At 38.4% G+C, this 21436-nt stretch overlaps 2 protein-coding genes across 8 annotated transcripts in view; one reads left to right on the top strand and one right to left on the bottom strand.

The window, feature by feature from the left end:
• Positions 1-2534: 2534 nt before the first annotated feature.
• On the bottom strand, positions 2535-6415 carry Ptrhd1 (peptidyl-tRNA hydrolase domain containing 1). The gene is made up of 2 exons (XM_005322588.5): positions 6149-6415; positions 2535-2860 (listed from the first exon to the last, which is right to left on the bottom strand). Exons 1-2 carry the CDS (start codon positions 6398-6400, stop codon positions 2690-2692), a joined length of 423 nt encoding a protein of 140 aa, XP_005322645.1. The 5' UTR covers positions 6401-6415; the 3' UTR covers positions 2535-2689.
• Positions 6416-6429: 14 nt separating this feature from the next.
• Cenpo (centromere protein O) overlaps positions 6430-21436 on the top strand; it is a 55947-nt gene continuing 40940 nt past the window's right edge. For 5 of the 7 annotated variants that reach the window (XR_013429181.1, XR_005727560.2, XR_013429180.1 and 2 more), the window contains exons 1-6: positions 6430-6567; positions 6736-6837; positions 9416-9585; positions 12839-12883; positions 19563-19680; positions 20677-20936. Coding sequence is in view for 3 of the 7 variants with exons in the window: in XM_040271398.2 (XP_040127332.1) it covers positions 6792-6837; positions 9416-9585; positions 12839-12883; positions 19563-19680; positions 20677-20936 (639 nt within the window). In the remaining 4 variants the exon portion in view is untranslated. The remainder of the gene's footprint in view (positions 6568-6735; positions 6838-9415; positions 9586-12838; positions 12884-19562; positions 19681-20676; positions 20937-21436) is intronic. The other 2 variants (XM_005322587.5, XM_040271399.2) reach the window with 2 other exon arrangements.

The following is a 21436-nucleotide window of genomic DNA, read 5'->3' as shown; positions in this document are numbered from 1 at the left end:
AATTTCTGTGTCCCTGTACAAAGATAGCTGACTCTAATTCTCTGGGCCCAAAGTGAGGCAACACATCATGGGGAAAAGACTCAATAGAGGAAAGTGGCTGAACTCATGGCAGGGTCAGGAAGCAGAGAGGGTAGGGGGAACAGGCCACAAGATGCACCCTTCTGGGGCATGCCCCAGTGACCCACTTCCTCCAGCCACTCCCCACCTACCTACAGTTACTACCAGTCAGCCCATTCAAACCAGGATGAAGTGATTAGGTTATAGCTATCTTAATCTAATAATTTTATCTCTGAATATTACTGCATTAACAGGAGATGTTAGGAGACACATCATAACCAAACCATAACATCTTTCCTTAACCCCCTTCTCTTTACCTACCAACTTACTCAAGCATCAAAGAAAATTCCCTGATGGGACCTAACATTCACCTTCCCAGTCCCTAATCATCATCCTCTTCCCTTTCAAAGTTCTTAAAAGGACAGTCCCCAGGTCTTACCTCCCCTCCCATTCTTGCTTCAGCAGATCAATCTGATTTCCATCCTCAGTATGCTATTTAAGCTGCTTTCACTGAATTTGCTAATACATTCCTAATTGTTAAGTTTTCAGTTGCTATTTAATGAAATTTTGTCACTTTTAGCACTCTCTCCTGGGGTTGGCTCTGCCCTTGGCACTCTACTAGTTCTCCCTGGGAGACCTCATTCACTCAGGTGACTACTTTTTTAAAGGAAAATCTTTGTAGCTAATATCCTAGTAAAATATTACCTAGGGGATATATAATTCTTTGTGTAATCATCTGTATCTGTCTTCACATGAGATGCTTAGCTACCTGAGGGCAATAACTCTTTTCATGCTATGGTTTGTGTAAGTGGCCCTCAAAGGTCTATAAGTTAAAGGCTCAGTCCCTAGGGTGGCCCCATGGGATGTGGTCCAACCTTTCAGAGATGGGGCCTAGTGGGAGGTCTTTAAGTCATTTGGGGTGTGCCCTTAAAGGGGAAGCGTGGGACCCCAGCCACCTCCTCATTCTCTTGCTTCCTGTCATGAGGCAACCAGTTTGCTTCACCACTTGTTCCCCACCTTTGCATCTAGTACCTCCACCAGAATTTCAAAGCAGTAAATCCAGCCAGTCTTGGACTAGAACTTTCAAACCTGTAAGCCGAAATAAGCCTTTTATAAGTTAACAATCTCAGGGGGAACTGGTTCAAACACTCATTTAATATTTTCAGCTCTTAGTATAGCTGCCACAGCAGGTATGCAACATTTCTGTTGAACACATTACCCTATGAACTTTGCTTCATAGATGTTCAAGCGATTTCTGTAGATGTGTCCAAATGTTTATATCAATATTTTAAACATTATACAGTGTTATAGGTGTATAGGGAAAAGAACAATCACTTTTGGCTGAATAGGACTTCAGGAAGGTGATAGCACTTGAGCTGCAAATAATTTAAGTGAAATCCAGAGGTGGAAAAGGGAGGGGAAGAACAATCACATTCTATTCCCAGACTACAGAGTGGAGAAGAGCAACTAGAGTAACTGTTGAAACACAGAGTATAGATAAGGGAAGAGAATATTCAACTAAAAAAAAGGTGGGGAATATAAATAGGGAGATCTAAAGGCTAAACTAAGGAGTTCCAGCATTATTCCATGGCCATGCAGTAGCCTCTACTGAACAGGTACCAAGATACACTGGAGGTAGTCAGATAAGTGGGCCACTCTCATAAGTAAAACAGCCTAATACAGAGTGGTAGCAACACATGAATTATAAGAAAATAGCTATAGTACATGACAAATTTCACCAAATGTAATAAATGTTTGTGTGTATGTGTGTATGTATTTAAACTTTTTCGATATTGAAATACATCTTACAAGTCATTTGCACGTCTTGTTTTTTGGGTGGGTAGGGGGTCCTGGGTACTGAAACCAGGGATGCTCTACTACTGAGCTACATCCCCAGCCTTTTTAAAATCTTTTAAATTTTGAGACAAGATCTTGTTAAGTTCCTGAGGCTGGCCTAAAACTTACAACCTGCCTCAACCTCCCAAACTGCTGGGATTACAAGCATGTACCACTGTGCCCCATTGGTAGCATTTCTTAACAATACATAAAACAATGCCTCTTCTTAAAGTTGATGTTGTCTTAAAATTATAAATATAGATAGGAATAAGAAATAAAGAATTCAAAGGCAAAGTTTTAAATCTGGGTAATTAGAAGAACTCAAAGTCAGATGCAGGAGTATACAACAGTAATCCCAGCTACTTGGAAGCTGAGGCAAGAGGATTGCAAGTTGGAGATCAGCCTGGGAAATTTAGTGAGACACTGTCTCAAAATTTAAAAAGCTCAGTGTTAAGAGTGCCATTGGATTCAATCCTCTACTGTAAGGGGCAGGGTGGGGGGAACTCCATTATTCATAACAAAAAAGTGAGTGAGTTTCCTCAATTCCTTATACCAGAGTCAAACTAAATCTATTTGGACAATGGCCCATAGGTAATATTGCTGTTCACCTACTTTCCTTATTTGCTAATAATAGGAGGAAGTACTTATTAATGACAACTTTAATTCGAACATGTGTGGGATTCTCAAGAAACCACAACTGAAGAGTAAGCTGAGAGTAAAAGGAGTACATGATGCTCAGGGATGAATGGAATTCTATTTCTGGCCCAGTTGATATTCAACCATATCAAAGCAGCAGTCATTTGAACAATCGGAACTTTTTCAAATACTGGTTCACTTCTTCTTTGGGGTATGGTCGGAGTGCAATGCAAGTGGCAATATTCTCTGGCTGCTCAAGCCACAGCATGTGGTCAATGTTCTTTTGTTGCAGGGTCTCAGCCAGCTCCTTTAGGGTGGTCTCATCTGGAGCCTACAAAGAACAGAACACATAGCACAGATTGAGCAGCTCATTTAGAAAATGTCAAAAGCCCACAAACACAACGGTGTGTGTGTATTTCTCTTAACTAAAACTGGAGCAAGAGTTTCATTCTCTGGACTGCCATTCACTGTCTGCAGGACTTAGATAAGTGGCTGGGGAAGTGAGAGGCAGGGAGAAACCTAATAGTCCTATTAACAAAATGGAGATTTTTCTCTTTCCTCTTGAGATGTTTTAAGTATGCCCCATACATTTTCTAGCTCCCCTACAATTGGTATTCACAACAGACATCCCTAATTCTTTGGCCAGCTAGGACTTTAAGAGCTAATTACTGGAATCCCACCAGGCCCAAAGCCTAGAAATTTTCCTTCTGCTGGGATAGCTCCCACTTTTTTTTTTTTTTAATGAAAGGGAAAATAAACTATTCTCTAACACCTTTCTAAAATTATTTCTGGGTCATCCCTATCACCCACTTCAAAAATCCCATGCTGAATCCCATTGCAGGAAGTATTAAAACTATAACTCAGAAAATTAGTGTGTAATTATGCATAAGATACATTTTTTGCCTACGAAGGCAGACGTCACTAAGATAACTGGAGGCTTCTTTTATCAAGTTAGTGAATGCTAGGATTGTCACTCATCTGGCTAAGTCCTTCAGGTAAAGCCATGCTAGAGGCACTAATGCCACCTCCCCTTCCCCACCTTGTGGCTCTGGGAAGCAGCATAGTATAATAGGTAAGTCTCTGGAATCAGACTGCTGGACTTCAAATTCTTGCTTTACCAACTATTGGTTGTGTGAACTTGAATAAGTTATGTGACTCAGCAGGGCCTCTGTTTCTCCTTTGTGAAAAAAAGATGATAATGCTTCCTAGCGATAATGAGAATTCAGTGAAATTAGGCTTAGACCTGTGACTGGCACATAATAAACACCAATAGATATACTTAATCTTGACACTGGCTTATATTTCATTGGTCCTTAAAGCAACTGGAGCGCTACAATTTAATCAGAAATGACTCCTAAGTCCATTTCTTTATTCATGGCTAACAACTTTGGAATCGTCAAATAGATGTCTATTAGTTTCCTTTGGGCTTCAGATGTCTTGTCTGAGGAATGGGAGTCTTGAACCAGATTTCTGGAAGCCGTCTTTGTATAAAAAAGAATCTAAATGAAAAGAATCTGTCTGCTTCTTTTCTGAGTACTCAAGAGTTCCAAGACATTTTTGTAAAGACAACTGCTTGCTGCTTCACTACCTAACAGCCTATTTCTCTCTCTCTCTTTTTTCTTGAAAGATACTGTCTTTGTCAGCCATCCATGAAGGAAACTATCCCACCCCTCCACTCCAGGGTTCTGTTCTTTTTTTTTTTAACCCCTTTTTTTTCTCATTACAAGATATTGATGTAGAAAATTTAAAAATATAGAGAAATATAAGGAAATAACCAAAATCCCACCATCTAGTGAATATTTAGATGTACTTCCTTTCAAAATTAAAATCATTCTGTGTATATAATATAGCTCAACTAGCTTCATATCAATTGCACTCATATGCCATTAAATACACTTCAAACATGATTTCAGCTATTTATATAATAATACTTTATAAGGGCACAAATTAACCAAGTCTAGCACTAGAAACTTATTATTTCTACATTTTTCACCAGTACAAAGTGCTCCTTTGAAAATCTCTGCTCAAAGCTCTAAGAATATTTAGGGGAATAACATTCTGGACCAAGAGAAGAACAAATACAAAGGCCACAAAGCTGAAATATGCCACGTTGAAAATTATGTATAAAGAGATACAGATGAAGTTAAAAGGGTCAGAAAGGAGACTGCATTGATAGCAAAGGGAGAAAATGAAGGAATTGTGGACTAGAGTATTAGAATATACTGTCACAAAATAACTGAGATAATCACCTTAAAAAGAGGAAAGATTTACTTTGGCTTATAGTTTTGGAAGTTTCAGTCCATGGCCAATTTACCCTATTGCTTATGGTGAGGAGAATGTAGCAGGGAAAGCTGCTCACTTCATGGTGATCAGGAAGTAAAAATTAGGAAGAGGAGGTGTCCCGGTCTCAGTATCCCCTTTAAGGGCACATCCCCATGACCTAAAGGCTCCCATGAGGTCCTGTCCCTTAAAGTTTCTACTATCTCCCAGTACACAAAACAGGACCAAACCTTTAATGCAGAGACTGTTAGGGGACATTTAAGGAAGCGCAAACTATAGCAGAGATGATAAGAAATTGTCAGATTCTATTATAATCTGAAATTAGAAGAAACATGATTTCTGAGTAGTCGGATATAAGGTATGGGAGAAAAATGTGTCAACATTGGTAATTTCAAGGTTTTGAACCGAATACTTGAAAGATAGATGAAGTGGTCATTAAATGAGAGTGAAAATTCTGGGTAAAACTGGTTTGGGGGAAGAGGCAGTGACTTGAAGATCATAGAATGACTTCTAGAAGACAAGAAAAACGCTTCATGTATTCCTGTTTACATCTCTGTCAGCATTTTAATTAGCCCACAATAAGGTACTAAAAACTATTGAATAAATCAGGGAATGTATAATCCTAAAAAAAAAAAAATCTGCTCAAAGCTATTTGGTTGCACCTGATTTTTTTTTTTTTTTAAGAGATACAGGACTTCCAGCAGAACTGCGAGTTAAAGGGTAATTAAGATCTGTTTGGCCATCTAGACCTTACCGCTGTTCTTCAAGGTGTGCGGATTTACACCCTCGGTGTCTGGTATTTCCGATGCTAGGCTCAACTGATGCTATTCAAACATCTATTTACAAATAGTGTGGTGTCACACCTAGGTAAATGCACACTTCACTTTACTTCTGTATCCAAAGCGAAAAGGAAATGTTGTGTCCACATCTCTTCTGAGTTGGTTTACCTAGGCGGCATTACATCTGAGGACAGCTATACAAGGCTGGCCAGTGCGGACGCAGAAAGGCGAATGCACGAGTTGGCAGGAAAGGACTCGCTCCGCCATTCTCCGCCCTTGGAGGCGTTTCCGCAGGCCCCACCAATTTCCGGTGACACCAGAAGGGTGCCGAGCCGTCCTTACTAACGAGCGCGATGTCCACTCTTCACAAACCAGAGGATGTGAAGGTGCAAGAGAGAGCTCCTCGTGTAACAACCTAAGTCCCAAAACCTTTTCCAAAGTCTAAAAGTTAGAAATTCCTCCGCACTCAGACCACACCTACCCCACAGTTAGGCCTCAAGACCACACCCACTTCCGGTCTCGGCGTCCTCAAAGTCCCTCCCTTGGCCTGGGTGCCTCACCTCGAGAACTACTTTACGCATGCGCCCCAGCTCGCGAAGGTAAGCCGTGGTGTGCGGGTGGTCGCGGTGAAGGTGTAATGCTGCGGTAGCTGCATGACAAGCCTGCGCTACCAGTGCGCCCGCTGGCCAAGAGAACGGAGCCTGCGATAGATCTTTTCGAAGCACCAAGTATTGTACCAGGATCTGCGGCTCCGCCCCAGAGGACGCCATCTTCCTACCAACCTGAGCGGCCAGGCCTGTTCCCCGGTGCATCCTGGGATCAGGGAGGGGTCCTGAGCGCTGCCATGTTTTTGTACGGAAGGAGCGCAAAGCACGCTGGGACTGACGCTGGTTTGAAGGCGGGACGGCGGGAATTCTATTCCCAGACTTTGGTGTGGAAGAGAGGAAGGTGAATGGAAGGCCTGTGGACCCCCTGGCAGGTAACTAGGGTGTGGGCTTTAAAAAGCTCCCGGGCTGGGCCTGCGGGGCTGCGCCCTGGGGGCGGGGAGGTGAGTCCCGCGGGGACTAGTGGGTTTTCTCGGAGCCCAGAGGGCGAGTCCAAATGGGCATGGGTCTGACTTTGTTGCTGTTTTTCTTCTATCATTAAGGACTTCATTAGACTTGACTGGAAAACTTCAAAGGAAAACAGGAATTTGAGGCGGAGATGGAGCGCGCACACACTTTATGTCAAGACGGTGTGTCCACAGGAGGTATTTAAAATTCGCTTTTGTCCCCTTAGTGCTGCTGCCTCAGGTAACCCGCAGGCTGAAAGCCTTTTCCTTCCTGTAACTGGGGTGTGCAGTCCTGCTTAGGGTTAGAATGGTGAAAGCAGCTAACGTCGAAGACTCCAAAGAACAGCAGCCAAGAACAGGAAAAAGAATTACTTGGTGTTTCTAGGCGCCTCCTTTTGAAACTGATAGGTTGCGTCGATGATATACCAGTGTTTACATACAGAGTCGCAGCTGTAGCCAGTGAGATCTCGTTCCAGACTGGTTTTGTTTTGTTTTTAATGCATTACTTCTGAGGGGAAATCAGTGTGGGGCAGTGAATGGATATTGCTTAGACCTGTGTTTGATGTCTGGTTCTGCTTTTATAGAGTTTGCGGCCTTGAGTGAGTAACTGTATAGTTTTCTGCCTCAATTTCTTCATCTGGAACATGGAGATGAATAGTAGCATTGTTGTGTTGGTTGTGGATGTTATATACATACTTTTTTACATGCTATATAAGTAAAGCATCTAGCACAAACGTCTTAATATGTAAGCAATGTTCAACAAATACTTTATTTTGGAGTTGATTGCCATTATGAAACAATGAACTTTAATACATGAGTGCTTAGTCTTTTGGATACTGAAATTTGCCTCTCTGTTTCTGTCCAGAAGTGAGGTTGCTTTAACTGTCCTCTATAATACCCAGTAGTATTTGTGAGCAATTCTTGTTATTGTGCTTTTCTAGTTCTGTGCTATTTTTTAGAACTTCAAGAGTGACTCTTAAGGAGTATTCAGTTTCTGAGAAAGCCAGGTGAATTTAGTATCCTTGTTTTTCTCTGAGTCCTTACTATCATAGATGACTGAAAGCCATGCTCAGAAAGCTTATGCTGAGACTTTAGATAATAAACAGTCTTTGGGTTAAGATTAATTGTTACTTCAAAACTAAAAATAAGTTTGGTGACACATGCTACAATTAGAAGTCTCTAGTCTAGGCCTAATTTTGTTTCTTTCAAAATAAGTGATGATAAACTGGCATATATACACAATGGAATATTACTCAGCAATAAAAAGAGAATAAAACCATGCCATTTGCAGGTAAATGGATGGAGTTAGAGAAGATAATGCTAAGTGAAGTTAGCCAATCCCAAATAACCAAATGCCAAATGTTTTCTTTGATATAAGGAGGCTGAATCATAGTGATTTAGGGAGAGGGATTATGGGAGGAATAGAGGAACTCTAGATAGGGCAGAGGGGTTGGAGGGGAAGGGAGGGGGGTATGGAGTTAGAAATGATGGTGGAATATAATGATCATTATTATCCAAAGTACATGTATGAAGACATGAATTGGTGTGAATATACTTTGTATATAACCAGAGATATGAAAAATTGTGCTCATATGTGTAAAAAGAATTGTAATGCATTCCGCTATCATATATAAATAAAAAAAATAATAAGTGATGATATGGAAGTTTTGGATCATCACCTAGACCAGTCAAAGGGTAATTCTATAATTTCTTTATTGTCTTTCCCAAATAATAATTAAACATTTAGCTGTTACCCATACTGGTTTGGGCCCTCTGCTTGGTAATTTTACCACCTTTTTGCTTATGGGATGAGATCTGTGGAAGGAGTCAATTGAGAGGAAATAGATACAGCAGAGAAAAGGGATAATATAATTTGAGGCTCCTGAGAAAACGAGGAGATAGGAGTCAATAAGTAATGGTAAGAAATACAAATGAAGTATGGCTATTCTGTGTATTGTATTTTTATTTGTATCTCATGCTAGTTTTTCTTTTCAGTGGGATATATACCAACCATAAGGGAATCAGGGAGTCTAGATGTCTAATTGTTTTTTTGTTTTGTTTTGTTTTGGTTTTGGGGACCAAATTCAAGTCCTTGAGATGCCAGGCAAGTGCTCTACCGTTGAGCTACATCCCCACACCTTTTTATTTTGAGACCGAGTCTTGATAAATTGCTGAGATTGGCCTTGAACTTGCGAACCTCCTACCTCACCCTTCCAAGTAGCTGGAATTATAGGCATGTACCATGAAGCCTAGGAAGATGTCTAGTCTTTGTTGGATAGATGAATGAGATAAGTTTTTGGACTTTCTCCCTCAACGATTCTCATGTGTGTATATGCTTATGAACCCTACAACATAGATATTGGATCTACTTCAGAAACCTAATTAAATGAAGTATGGTAGTTAAAAATTATAGTCTTTGTGTAAGGGAGATTTCATCTAGACTGGTAAAACTGTTGAAGCATCCTTTTCCACAAAGAGATGTGCTTTTGTGATATTATATAGACCTAGATAACATACTGCTGGCTAGAAAACATGAAATAGATAAATCAGATTCTCTCTCTTGTTCTCTTTGAATAGTGACCTGGTAAGGAACTATTTTTATATCAGTGTCTAACCCAAAAGGTTGATCTTTGATTTTAGTTGTCAGATCCTCTAACAATTCATCTGGCCACAAAGTTCTGGAAAAAAGAGACACCCTCTGTTCCTTCTTGAAGTGCTTGCTGTTGGTGGAAATAGAAGACCTTGTCTTGTGAAAGTCCCTTTTTACTTTCCTTAGGTGTTTTAGCCCACTTGGAAAGATTAGAGGCTCAGGCGAACAAATCCCATAAAGAATCTGAAGAACTGCAGAGAGCTCAACCAGAGGAAAGTGCTCTTGAAACCAAGATTCACCAACTGAGGCACATTCGAGATAAACTAAGGGCTGAAGTGAAGCAACGGCAAGCCAGAGTGAGTAGAAGGGTAATGTTGGCAGACTTTTTAGGGTATAAAGAATAGTAGTAATCCAAGTATTGACAAATTTGTATATTATGTTTTATTGTGATCTTACCATATTGTTTTCAGTCTTTAATGCTTCAAATGGTCAGATCTTTAGTTACAGCTGATTATCAACTACAGTTGTCAGGAAATTATGATGGGCCCGGCACATTCTTTATAACATTCCCCCAGCCTGCCCTTACAGACATCTAAGCCTCTTACCCCAATCTCAGCAGACTTGAGTCATTTTTATTTCTGTCAGTAGTGCCATCTTTCTGTCACTCACACTCAAAACCTCACAGGAAACATCAACTCTTCCCTCTTGTCAATTTATTTTGTAGTCAAGATCCAGTCGACAAGACCTGTCAATTTTTCCTTTATGTATCTTTATATTTACTCCCTTCATTGCCATAGCTCAAGTATTTTCCATATATGTAGTAAAATGTTATCTAGAATTGGACACTAGGATTACTGTAGTATAGGCTAGCTGGGGTCTCTTCTAGGACTTCTACTTTTCTAATCCTGTATATGTCACAAAACACCAAACTTCCTTGCCCAGGTACCATCAGAATGCTCCTGGGATGACATGGCTTTCATCTTTTTCTTGCCATTTCTCTATCCCTCTCTCCCCTCCCCTTTCTTAACTCCCTTTGCATTTTTCTTCTTAACTCCCTTCTCTCCTTTGTTTTTTTATTAAAATAAACTATACAAAGTGCACAAGTAGGATGAATATTTTACAGAGTGAACACAACCAGTTATCTACCACACAGCTCAAAAGTGTAGAACTTTGTCAGTACCCCAGAATTCTCCCTTTTGCCTCTTCCTAATCTTTCTTTGAAGTAGCCACTATTCTGATTCCTGTCACTGATATCCGGTTTTACCTGTTTTTGAACTCTATAAAAAGTATCAACTCTTTTGTGTCTGACTTCTTTTACTAAATGTTGTGTCTGTGAGATTCATCTATTCTGTTTGCATGAGTGTTAATTCTTTTTATTGCCATATAATAATCCTGTTTTATGAATATAGGACAGTTCACCTATTCTGTTGATGCCGAATGGGTCATTTGGGTTGCTTCATTTTGGGATGATAATGAATATTGTTGCCATGAACATTCTCACTCCTTTCCTTTAGTATAAAAATACACACTTTTCTGTTAGGTGACACCTCGTAGAATTGCTGAGACATAGGGCATGTATTCTGCCAGTATTTGAAAGCGCTTGTGCCAGTTTCACATTTCCAAGTGTGTTATAAGATTTCTGTTGCTTTGTATCTTTACCATAGGTTTTATCAGTTTTAAAATCTGTCATTCTGGTGGGAGTATCTCATTGTGGATTTAATTTGTATTTGCTTGATCACTTATGATTTTAAATATAGAGAGTCCTCTGTATCCATGTGTTCCACATTCATGGATTCACCCAGCCATGATGGATCACAAATGTTCAAGAAAAAAAATTGCATCCGTACTGAACATGTGCACACATTTTTTTTTTTTTTTTTTTTTTTTTTTGGTGGAGGGTGGTAGGGATTGAACCCAGGGGTATTTTACCACTGAGCTATGTTCCCAGCCATTTTTATTTTTTATTTTGTGACAGGATCTCTCTAAGTTACTGAGTTGTTGAGGGTGGCCTCAAACTGTGAACCTCCTGCTTCAGCCTTCCAAGTCACTGGGATTACAGCATATGCCACTCTGCCCAGTCAGACTTTTCTTGCCATTATGGTATTCTCTAAATGATACAGTATAATAACTGTTATATAATGTTGCATATTTGTCATATTAAGTATTATAAGTAATCTAGAGGTGATTTAAAGCATGGCAGGAAGTTTGTACATTATATGCATATACTATGACATTTTATGAAGGGACTTAAGCATCCGTAGATTTGGGTATCCACAGGGGGTCTTAGAACCAGTCCACTTTGGATACTAAGGTACAATTGACCACTAAAAATCTTCCGTTGTGAAGTGTGCTTTTTCAGGCTTATGTACATTTTTATTTGTTGTTATTAAATATAGAAGTCTTTACATATTTTGGATATGAGTTCTTCTTTGAGTATATATGTTAGAATTTTCCCTTGCACTGTGGCTTGCCTTTTTACTCTTGTCATGGTGTCTCAGGATGAAAATACATTCTCTGTTTAATGAAATTCAGTTCAGAAATTATGTTTTGTGCTTTTTGTGTACTGTTTAATTTTTTTCTAGCTTATGATCAAGATGATATTCTGTTGTTATATTTATTTATTTATTTATTTTTAAAGAGAGAGAATTTTTTTTAATATATATATTTTTTTAGTTCTCGGCGGACACAGCATCTTTGTATGTGGTGTTGAGGATTGAATCCTGGCCACACGCATGCCAGGCAAATGCATGCCAGGCGAGCGCACGCCAGGCGAGCGCGCTACTGCTTGAGCCACATCCCCAGCCCTATATTCTTTATTTTAAGCTTTATTATATCCTCTTTTGCTTTAGAATTACAGTCTACTTAGAGTAAATTTCTGTGTGCATTGTGTGGTAGAATCCTGCTGCTTTTCTTGTCCCCCCCCCCCCATATGGATATCCAGTTCATCCAACACTTCTTGAAAAAACTTCTCTTACAGTAGGGTAGGGAAGTGGGGGAGCATGAGAGGAATAGATGAACTCTAGATAGGGCAGAGGGGTGGGAGGAAAAGGGAGGAGATAGGGGATTAGCAAGGATGGTGGAATGTGATAGACATCATTATCCAAAGTACATAATATGAAGACACAAATTGGTGTCAACATACTTTATATACAACCAGAGATATGAAAAATTGTGCTGTATACATGTAATAAGAATTGTAATGTGTGGGAGACCAACCTTGCATGTGACTGGTTCACACTCCCCAGCTGGGTGCTGAGGCACTCAAGTCTCAGAAATGTGGCAGAGCTTTCCCCACCCTTCTTGGGTTTGAGAGTTGGTGTCTCTTGTGCATGGGTGTGTCTTGCTACAGCCCATGGGTAAAGCTATGCTCACCTGTTCCTTTGTAATATAACCCCTGCCCTGTTTAGGATAGAATCTTCCATGGAAATGCCTTGTGTGTGTCCCCTTATCTTACTGTGCCCTTGGGTATGGCCTACCCAGGTGTCAGTCAACCTGCTGACAGTGGACATCATGAAGATAGAGCCCCCTGAAATCTGAACCCTTGCCTCATTTGAATAGCTTCTCAATAAAAGGGGTCAGCGCATGCTCTCACTCTCTCTCTTCTTGCAGACCCTTAAGATCAGAGGAGCCATCACAGCGACCCCAAAGAAAAAGGTATTTGTGTCTCTTGTGTGGTTATTTTGCACAGCCCAATTAGCCCAATTTAACTGGAGCAACCCCTGAGCCTTTATAGTCTCGAACAGAAACCTGGAAGTAATGCAAAAAAAAAAAAAAAGAAAAGAAAAATGAAAAGACTTCTCATGGCCTGTTATATTCTATTTGTTCATCATTGCCCCAGCCAGAGGTTTATTTGCTATAAGTGTTGATACCCATAGTACATGTTCTCTTGAGAATTATCTTGTCTCCTCTTGACTCCTGGGATTCTCCGTAAATTTGAGAATTGATTGTCACTTTCAAAAATGAACCTCTTCATTTTTATTGTAATGATACTGAATCTATAGATCAATTTGGGGAGAACTTGCCTCTTTACAGTACTTCATCTTCCAGTCAGTGTACATGGTATATCTTTCCATTTAATTTTAGTTGACTTTTCTCACTAATGTATAGTTTTATGTGTAGAGGTTTTAAACCTTATGTATTTGCAGGGATCAGCAGAATTTTCTTGTGTAGGGCCAGGTATTTTAGGTTTTGTGAGCCATATGATCTCTATGGCAGCTGCTTAGCTCTGCTGTTGTAGCATGAAAGACAATATGAAAAATGGGTGTGGTGTTAGCCAGTGAAACTTTATTTATAAATCAAGCACCTGGCTGGGTTTCACCCATAAAATACACTTTTGATGACCCTGATACATGGTATTATCTTTTAGAAGTTTTATTCCTAGTTGTATTATATAGAAATACATCTGATCTTATATATGGCAACTTTGCTAAATCCACATATTCTAATAGTTTTTCTTTATAGTTTGGAGAATTTCTACATTTGGAATTATGTCATATGCAAACACTTAGTTTTATTTTTTTCCTTTCTAATCCTTGGAACTTTTGTTTTTCTTGCCTAATCCACTGGCTGCAATCTCTGCTATGTTGAATAGAGTCATGGGGTCAATCTTTTTGCTTTAAATCTGTACCTTTTATCAAATTAAATAAATATTCTGTATTTCTAATTTGCTGTTTTAATCATGATCAAGTTTTTAATTTCATGAGTTTTTTCTACTATATATATTAAGGTGGTCCTATGAATTTGTCCTTTTTTAAAAAATATTTTTTGTTGTAGGTGGACAGGATACTTCTATTTATTTATTTATTTTTATGTGGTGCTGCTGAGGATTGAACCCAGTGCCTCACACATGCTAGGCAAGCGCTCTGCCACTGAGCCACAACCTCAGCTTTGTCCTTTATTAATGTGTGAAATACACTAATTGATGTTTGAGAATAACCTGTACTTTCTCGGAATAAACCTAATTGGTTTGATATATTATCCTTTTTATATAATTCTAAGTTATATATTAAAAAAAAGTCCTATTTGCTAATAGGACTTTTACATCTAAATTCCTGAGAGAGATTGCCCTTATTTTTTTAACCATTTTTTCTGGGACTTGTGTCACAGAGCAGGTTGAAATATTTTTCTTCTTTTTCTATTCTCCGAAAGAGTTTATATAAAATTGGTGTTATTTTCCCTTAAAATTTTGTAAAAAAATTCCCTGGTGGGTCTTTTCTGTGAGAAGACTTTTAATTTCTTTTTCTTTCTTTTTTTTTTTTTTTTTTTTTTTTTTAAGAGAGAGTGAGAGAGAGAGGGGGACAGAGAGAGAGAGAGAGAATTTTAACATCCATTTACTTTTTCTTAGTTCTTGGCGGACACAACATCTTTGTTGGTATGTGGTGCTGCTGAGGATCGAACCCGGGCCACACGCATGCCAGGCGAGCGCGCCACCGCTTGAGCCACATCCCCAGCCCCCCTTCTTTTTCTTTTTTTAATTGTAGTTGGACACAATTCCTTTATTATTTATTTATTTATTTATTTTTATGTGGTGCTGAGGATCGAACCCAGGCCCTTGCACATGTTAGGCAAGCACACTACACACTACCACTGAGCCACAACCCCAGCCATAAAACTTTTAATTTCTGATTCAATTTAATTGATCAGCATAAATCTATTAATTTATTTATAATCTATTTCCTATTTCTTCTTAGGTCACTTTTGGTAAGTTGTGTTTTTCAAAGAATTTTTTCATTCATTTAAATTCTCATATGTGTGAAACTTTTTTAAATATTTTTTTTAGTTGTAAATGGATCTTTTATTTTATGTATGTATGTATATATTTATATGCCATGCTGAGGATAGAACCCAAGGCCTCATACAATGCCAGGCAAGTGCACTACCGCTGAGCCACAACTCCAGCCCCTGAAACTTTTTCTGAAACAAGTAAAACAATCTAATTTTTTGTTCTGATATTAGTAATTTGGTCTCATTTCACTCTCTTCCCCCTTAGCTTTGTTATGTTTAATCACTTTTGTAGGGGCTGGGGATGTGGCTCAAGCGGTAGCGCGCTCGCCTGGCATGCGTGCGGCCCGGGTTCGATCCTCAGCACCACATACCAACAAAGATGTTGTGTCCGCCGAGAACTGAAAAATAAATATTAAAAAAAAAATTCTCTCTCTCCTCTCTCACTCTCTCTTTAAAAAAAAAAAAAAAATCACTTTTGTACCTTTTCGGGAATCAACTTTCTGCTTTGTCATCTTTCTCTCTTCTCTATTTTCGCTCTAATTGCTCTGGATTTAAGTTACTTTATTTTAGCTTCTTGGGAGCATACTTACTGTCTTCTTTCATTTGTATTTAAGGTCATAAGTTTCCTGCTAAACACGGCCTTAACTCATCCCACAAGTTTTCTTATTTTCATTATCATTTCAACTTAAGACATTTAATTTTCCATTGTGATATCTTCTTTGGCCTGTGGGTTTTAGAAGTGTATTGCTTAATTTCTAGAACTTTGGGTATTTGTTAGTTATTTGTTTTAGTTCCGATTTACAGCTTAATTCTATTATGGTGAGAGAATATGACCCATCACATGATCAGTTTTGATAAATACTTCATGTATATTGAATAAGATTTTGCATTTGTTTTATACTATATTCTATATGTATCAAATGTGTTCATCATGTTTAAATTTATTTTACTTTTTAAATTTATTTATTTTTGTTGTTTTAGATATATATGATTGTAGAGTGCATATTGTACATTCATGGAGTATAATTTATTCTACTTAGGATTCCTTTCTTATGGTTGTACATGATATGAAGTTTTACTGTGGTATATTCATGTATGAACATAGGAAAGTTATGTCTGATTCATTCTACTGTCTTTCCTATTCTCATCCCCCCTCCAATGAACTTCTCTTTTCCCCTCTCCCCCTTATTGTGCCTAAGCATCCACATATCAGAGAAAATTTTTTGCCTTTGGTTTTTTGGTATTGGCTTATTTCACTTAGCATATTTCACTTAGCATGATAGCCTCCAGATCCATCCATTTATTAGCAAAAGTTATAAAGTCATTCTTTTTTTTTTACGGCTGAGTAATATTCCATTGTGTATATATACCACATTTTCTTTATATCCATTCATTTGTTGAAAGGCACCTGTGTTGGTTCCATACCTTAGCTATTGTGAATTCAGTTGCTATGGACACTGATGTGGCTGTGTCACTGTACTATGCTAATTGTAAGTCCCTGGTACATACTGAAGAAGAGGATAACTGGGTCAATGGTAGTTCCAAGTTTTCTGAGGAATCTCCATATTGCTTTCCAGAGTGGTTGGGCCAATTTGCAGTCCTGCCAGCAATATATGGATGTGCCTTTTCCCCCATGTCCTCGCCAACTTTTATTGTTAACTTTTATTCTTTTTTTAAATATATTTATTTTTTAGTGGTAGTTGGACACAGTACCTTTATTTATTTATTTTTATGTGGTGCTGAGGATCAAACCCAGGGCCTCGTACATGCTAGGCCAGCACTCTGCTGCTGAACCACAGTCCCAGCCCAGTTAACTTGTATTCTTGATCATTGTCATTCTGATTGGAGTGAGATGAAATTTCAGTGTAGTTTTAATTGCATTTCTCTAGTTGCTAGAGAAGTTGAACATTAAATGTCTTATATTCTTACTGATTTACTTATTTTATCAGTTTACTGAGATTAGATTTGTTAAAATCTTCCCCTGTTATAATGGATCTTCTTTATCTTTTTCTGTATTAGGTACAAATTTAGGATTATTATATCTTCCTGGTTGAGTTAACCTTTTACTATGAAATGTTGCTTATCATTTTTTTGTGAAATATCTTGTCTTTAGATCTTTGTAAAATGTTAGTAAAACTTTTTTCTTTTTTTCCAGGGCTGAGGATAGAACTCAGGGCCTTATGCTAGGCAAGCCCTTTACCACTGAACCACACCCACAGACTAAAAACTTTTTGGTTAGGGTTTGCATCTTAAACATTTCTTCCTGCTCAGTCTTTCAATACCCTTATATTTAAAGTATTCCTCTTATGAGTAGCATATAGTTAAATATTTTTAATTTAGCCTGTCTTGGTCCTTTTTTTTCTTTAATATTGGGGATTGAATCCTAGTGTACTCCTTCTGAGCTACACCCTCAGTTCTTTTTATTTATTTTATGACAGGATTTCACTGAATTGCCCAGGTCAGTCTCCTAAGTAGTTGGGATTATAGGCATGTACTACCACACCTGGCTCAGTCTTGTGTCATTTAATTGGAGTATTTAGTGTACGAACTTTTAATGTAATCACCCACATCTCAGTGTATCATATTATTATGAGTTCATTGTGCAATTTGTTTTCTATAGTCCATAGCCCTTTGGAGTCATACACATAGCTAACCCTTCCAGTACTTTGTTACTTCTTGCATTTTCATAGTTCCATGTGGGATTATTTTCTTTCATGCAAGTAGCTCCTTTTGGTGTTTTTAGTATAAATCTGCTGGCAGTACATTTTCTATTTTTGTCTGAAAACATCTTTATTTCATTGCATTTTAAAATTTTAAGCATTTTTTTGCAGAGTATAGAATTATAGATTGGAAGTTATTTTTATTAATAATTCAAATATATCATTGTTTATAGGTCCAATTAGTCTTATTTTTTGAATATGTCTTTTTTTCCCCCCTCAGACTTTATGATTTTATTTGATTTTCAGCAGTTTTATATCATGTTAGACATTGTTTTCTTTATTCTGCTTAATGTTTGTAGAATTTAACTCATTAGTTGACATTTTTTATCCATTTTGGAAAATTTGGCTACTATCTCTTCATATAATGTGTTTACCTCATTCTTTCTTCTGTTTCTTCTTGGACTCCCATGGTATGGTTGGTTGGTTTTGTTGTTTCTGTGACCTATATCTTTACTGATTTTTCTAATTCATTTTTTTTCCACATTTGTTTTAATCAGGTTACGAACTTTTATCTGTTTTGTTTCCTTTATCACTTTTTCTTACTATTTAGTTGGCTTTTACCTCTATTAAATTCCTTATTTCTGTTACTATATTTTTTTGTTCTAAGATTACCATCTGATTTATATGTAAGATTTTTAAAATTTTATACACACACACAGTCAGAGATTCCAGTCTTTGGTATGTGTTCTCCATCTTTTAACATATTTTACTGGCTGTACCTGGTAACTCAGATAGCAGCATCCCTTGAATCTGTTTCTGTTATCTTCTTTTTCCTCATGATTTTCAGTCATCTGTTTCTCTTTTTCCAGTATCCCTGGCAATATTTTGATTGAGTTTTTTTCTGGCAGGCAGATAGCCTATGGATAGATCACCTTGATCTAGTTGAGGTCTAGTTTCCATTTGCCCTTCCTCTTAGGATGTAGCCCTTTTCTAGGGCCCTCGATTGAAAGTTTGAGAGTGTTTTGGGGACACGTCTACCAAAGCCCCTTTTCCTTGGCAGGCCTTAAACTCCAACCTCGGTTCTATCAAAAATCTCTACTTAGCAACTTCTTTTCATGTTGTCTCTTAGTTCCAAGTCACATGTGCACTGTTCAGGAATTAGCAAGTGCCAAGAGGACAAATTGCATGCAGAATGTAGGACTCCCTTCTCTGTGGACTCTTGGCCCATAGAAAGGCTGCTTTGGTGACACTGGTTTCCAGTCTTTGTTCTCCCTATACTGAAACTGCCATGAAATGTAAAATGTAGCCTATAGCTTCCTGTCCAGGCCTTGTACCTTGAGATACAAATAAGCAAATTGTCTGAAAGGAAACGCTGCAGAGAGAGCCAGATAACTTCATAGCATTTATCTTTACTCCTCAATCCTGGCTGTTTAGATTGTACCCTAATGCCTTCAGACCATCTTTCAGTTTCCTTGCTTGCTTATTTATATTTGCTATTTTATTCAGCTTGCATAGTTCTCTGAGAGAATTTCCGCCTTATACCTTCTGCTGGGCTGTGGCTAGAAGTGCAAGTCTTGAAATCCTGCATTTGAAATCTTGCAGCCTCAGAACAGCTTTCCTGGCTTAGCCTCTTCACAGCCATCTGTTCTGCCTACCCACTTCTCATCCTAGATGTTCCTCACACCCTTCCTGCTGCCCCTCTGCCCCCAGTCTTCTTCATTTCCACCCAAACTCTAACTATTCCTTAGCTAGTAGTTTCTACTCTTCTAGGACACCATGATCCACAAATTCTACTTCTGTGAATTCACAGCACCAATTGAGTGGCCACAGTCTTGATGCTTTACATAATAGGAAATACTCTGCATTTTGCTTTTATCCAGTTAGGTGAGGGCAGGGACCTTGTGGTAATACCCCTCACTATTCAGTTTGATATGCTGCATATCTTGCAGGATAAAGCATCTTCTGCCAACGTAGAACCTGACCAAACAGCAGAGATCAGTGAGCAAGATGTTTTGGAAAGAAACCAGGAAACCATGAAAGCCATTCTGCAAGCATATCATTTTACAGGTATAATATTTCCTGGCCTGAACTCATCCTGAGTCCCTGTCTCTAGTGAATTAGTGTGCTACATGTGTTTTAATCCTGGACTAGTTCCTGAGAATTTGTTTTGTAGTCCCTTCTTGCATCATACACACACATAGAAAGCTGGCATGTTGTTTAACAGGCACGTTTACCTGTAAGATTGGTTTCTTTGTACAGATTGAGACCATTCATTTTAGCAAGTCATCATGTGCCAGACCCTATACTTGAATTTTCTTTACTGTTAGCCTGCTTTGTGCTGTTGGTCATGATAATTTGAATTCCTTATATCTCTGTTTCAGCATAGATGGGGATTTATTCTCCCATTTATGATACAAGAGGATTGTGGGAAGAATGGGGTTATCACAAATTATTTGACACTCATGAAAAAAAGAAAAGGCTGGGCTGGGGATGGGGCTCAAGCGGTAGCGCGCTCGCCTGGCACGCATGCGGCCCGGGTTCGATCCTCAGCACCACATACAAACAAAGGTGTTGTGTCCGCCAATAACTAAAAAATAAATGTTAAAAAAAAAAAGAAAGAAAAGAAAAGGTAACATGGGTATATAGCTCAGTAAGACAGCTCTTGTCTAGCATGTTCAAGGTCCTGGGTTTTTTCCCTAGTATCATCCAAAAAAAGAAAGAAAATTTCCAGAAATTTTCCTGAATAGTTTGATATTTAGTGTGTCTGGGGCACTGAGTTGCCCAAGCTGGCTTTGAATATTCATGATTCTCTTGCCTTAGTCTCCCCAGTTGCTGGGATTATAGGCATGCACCCTCACACCTTTTCCTTCCCACTCTTCCATGATTTTTACAACTCAGTCTTAATATGAGCCAGAATCAAGGGGAGGAGCTGCTGATATTTATTCATTCAAGAAGCATTTGGGCACATATTCCAGGCTTGTTCAAGCTACCAGTATGTTCATATGAATAAGGTACTACCTTTGCCAGCATCTGTTGATTGGTATTGCCTTATGTTTGCTTCAGGGCTCAGTGGAAAAGTGACCAGCCGTGGAGCCTGTGTCTGTATCAGCACTGCTTTTGAGGGGAACCTACTAGATTCCTATTTTGTGGACCTTGTCATACAGAAGCCACTCCGAATCCATCATCATTCCATCCCAGTATTCATTCCTTTAGAAAAAATTGCTGCAAAATACTTACAGACTGATATTCAGCAGTTCCTGTTCAGTCTGTGTGAATACCTAAACGCTTATTCTGGGAGGAAGTACCAGGCAGATCAACTTCAGGTATTTGTCTAGGATCCTATATACTTCATTTTATGGACTGAGATAAACTGAAAAGGAATACAAAAGGACAGGTTCTCTTTTGTATTTTAAATATTTCTTAACTCCGAGCCAGAAGTTTGTTCATTACCTTTCTGATACTTAAAAATATACAAGCTAGGGCTGGGGCTGTAGCTCAGTGGCAGAGTGCTTGCCTAGCATACGTGAGGCACTGGATTCAATTCTCTCTTTTTTTTTTTTTTTTTTTTTTTAAAGAGAGAGTGAGAGAGGAGAGAGAGAGAATTTTTTTTTTTAATATTTATTTTTTAGTTCTCGGCGGACACAACATCTTTTGTTGGATTCAATTCTCAGCACTGCATATAAATAAATGAATAAAATAAAGTTCCATCAATAACTAAAAAACTTTAAGAAAAAAAATGTACAAGCTATTTTTCACCCCTTTTTTCTTACTCTCTTAAAACTTGGATGATGATGCACTCTGGTGGTTGTTCTCAAACTTTTTA

This window comes from Ictidomys tridecemlineatus, chromosome 12, assembly GCF_052094955.1.
Source record: "Ictidomys tridecemlineatus isolate mIctTri1 chromosome 12, mIctTri1.hap1, whole genome shotgun sequence".
NCBI classification, from domain to species: Eukaryota; Metazoa; Chordata; class Mammalia; order Rodentia; family Sciuridae; genus Ictidomys; species Ictidomys tridecemlineatus.
Note: the sequence above shows the minus strand (reverse complement) of the source record. Positions and strands in the feature narration are given on the sequence as shown.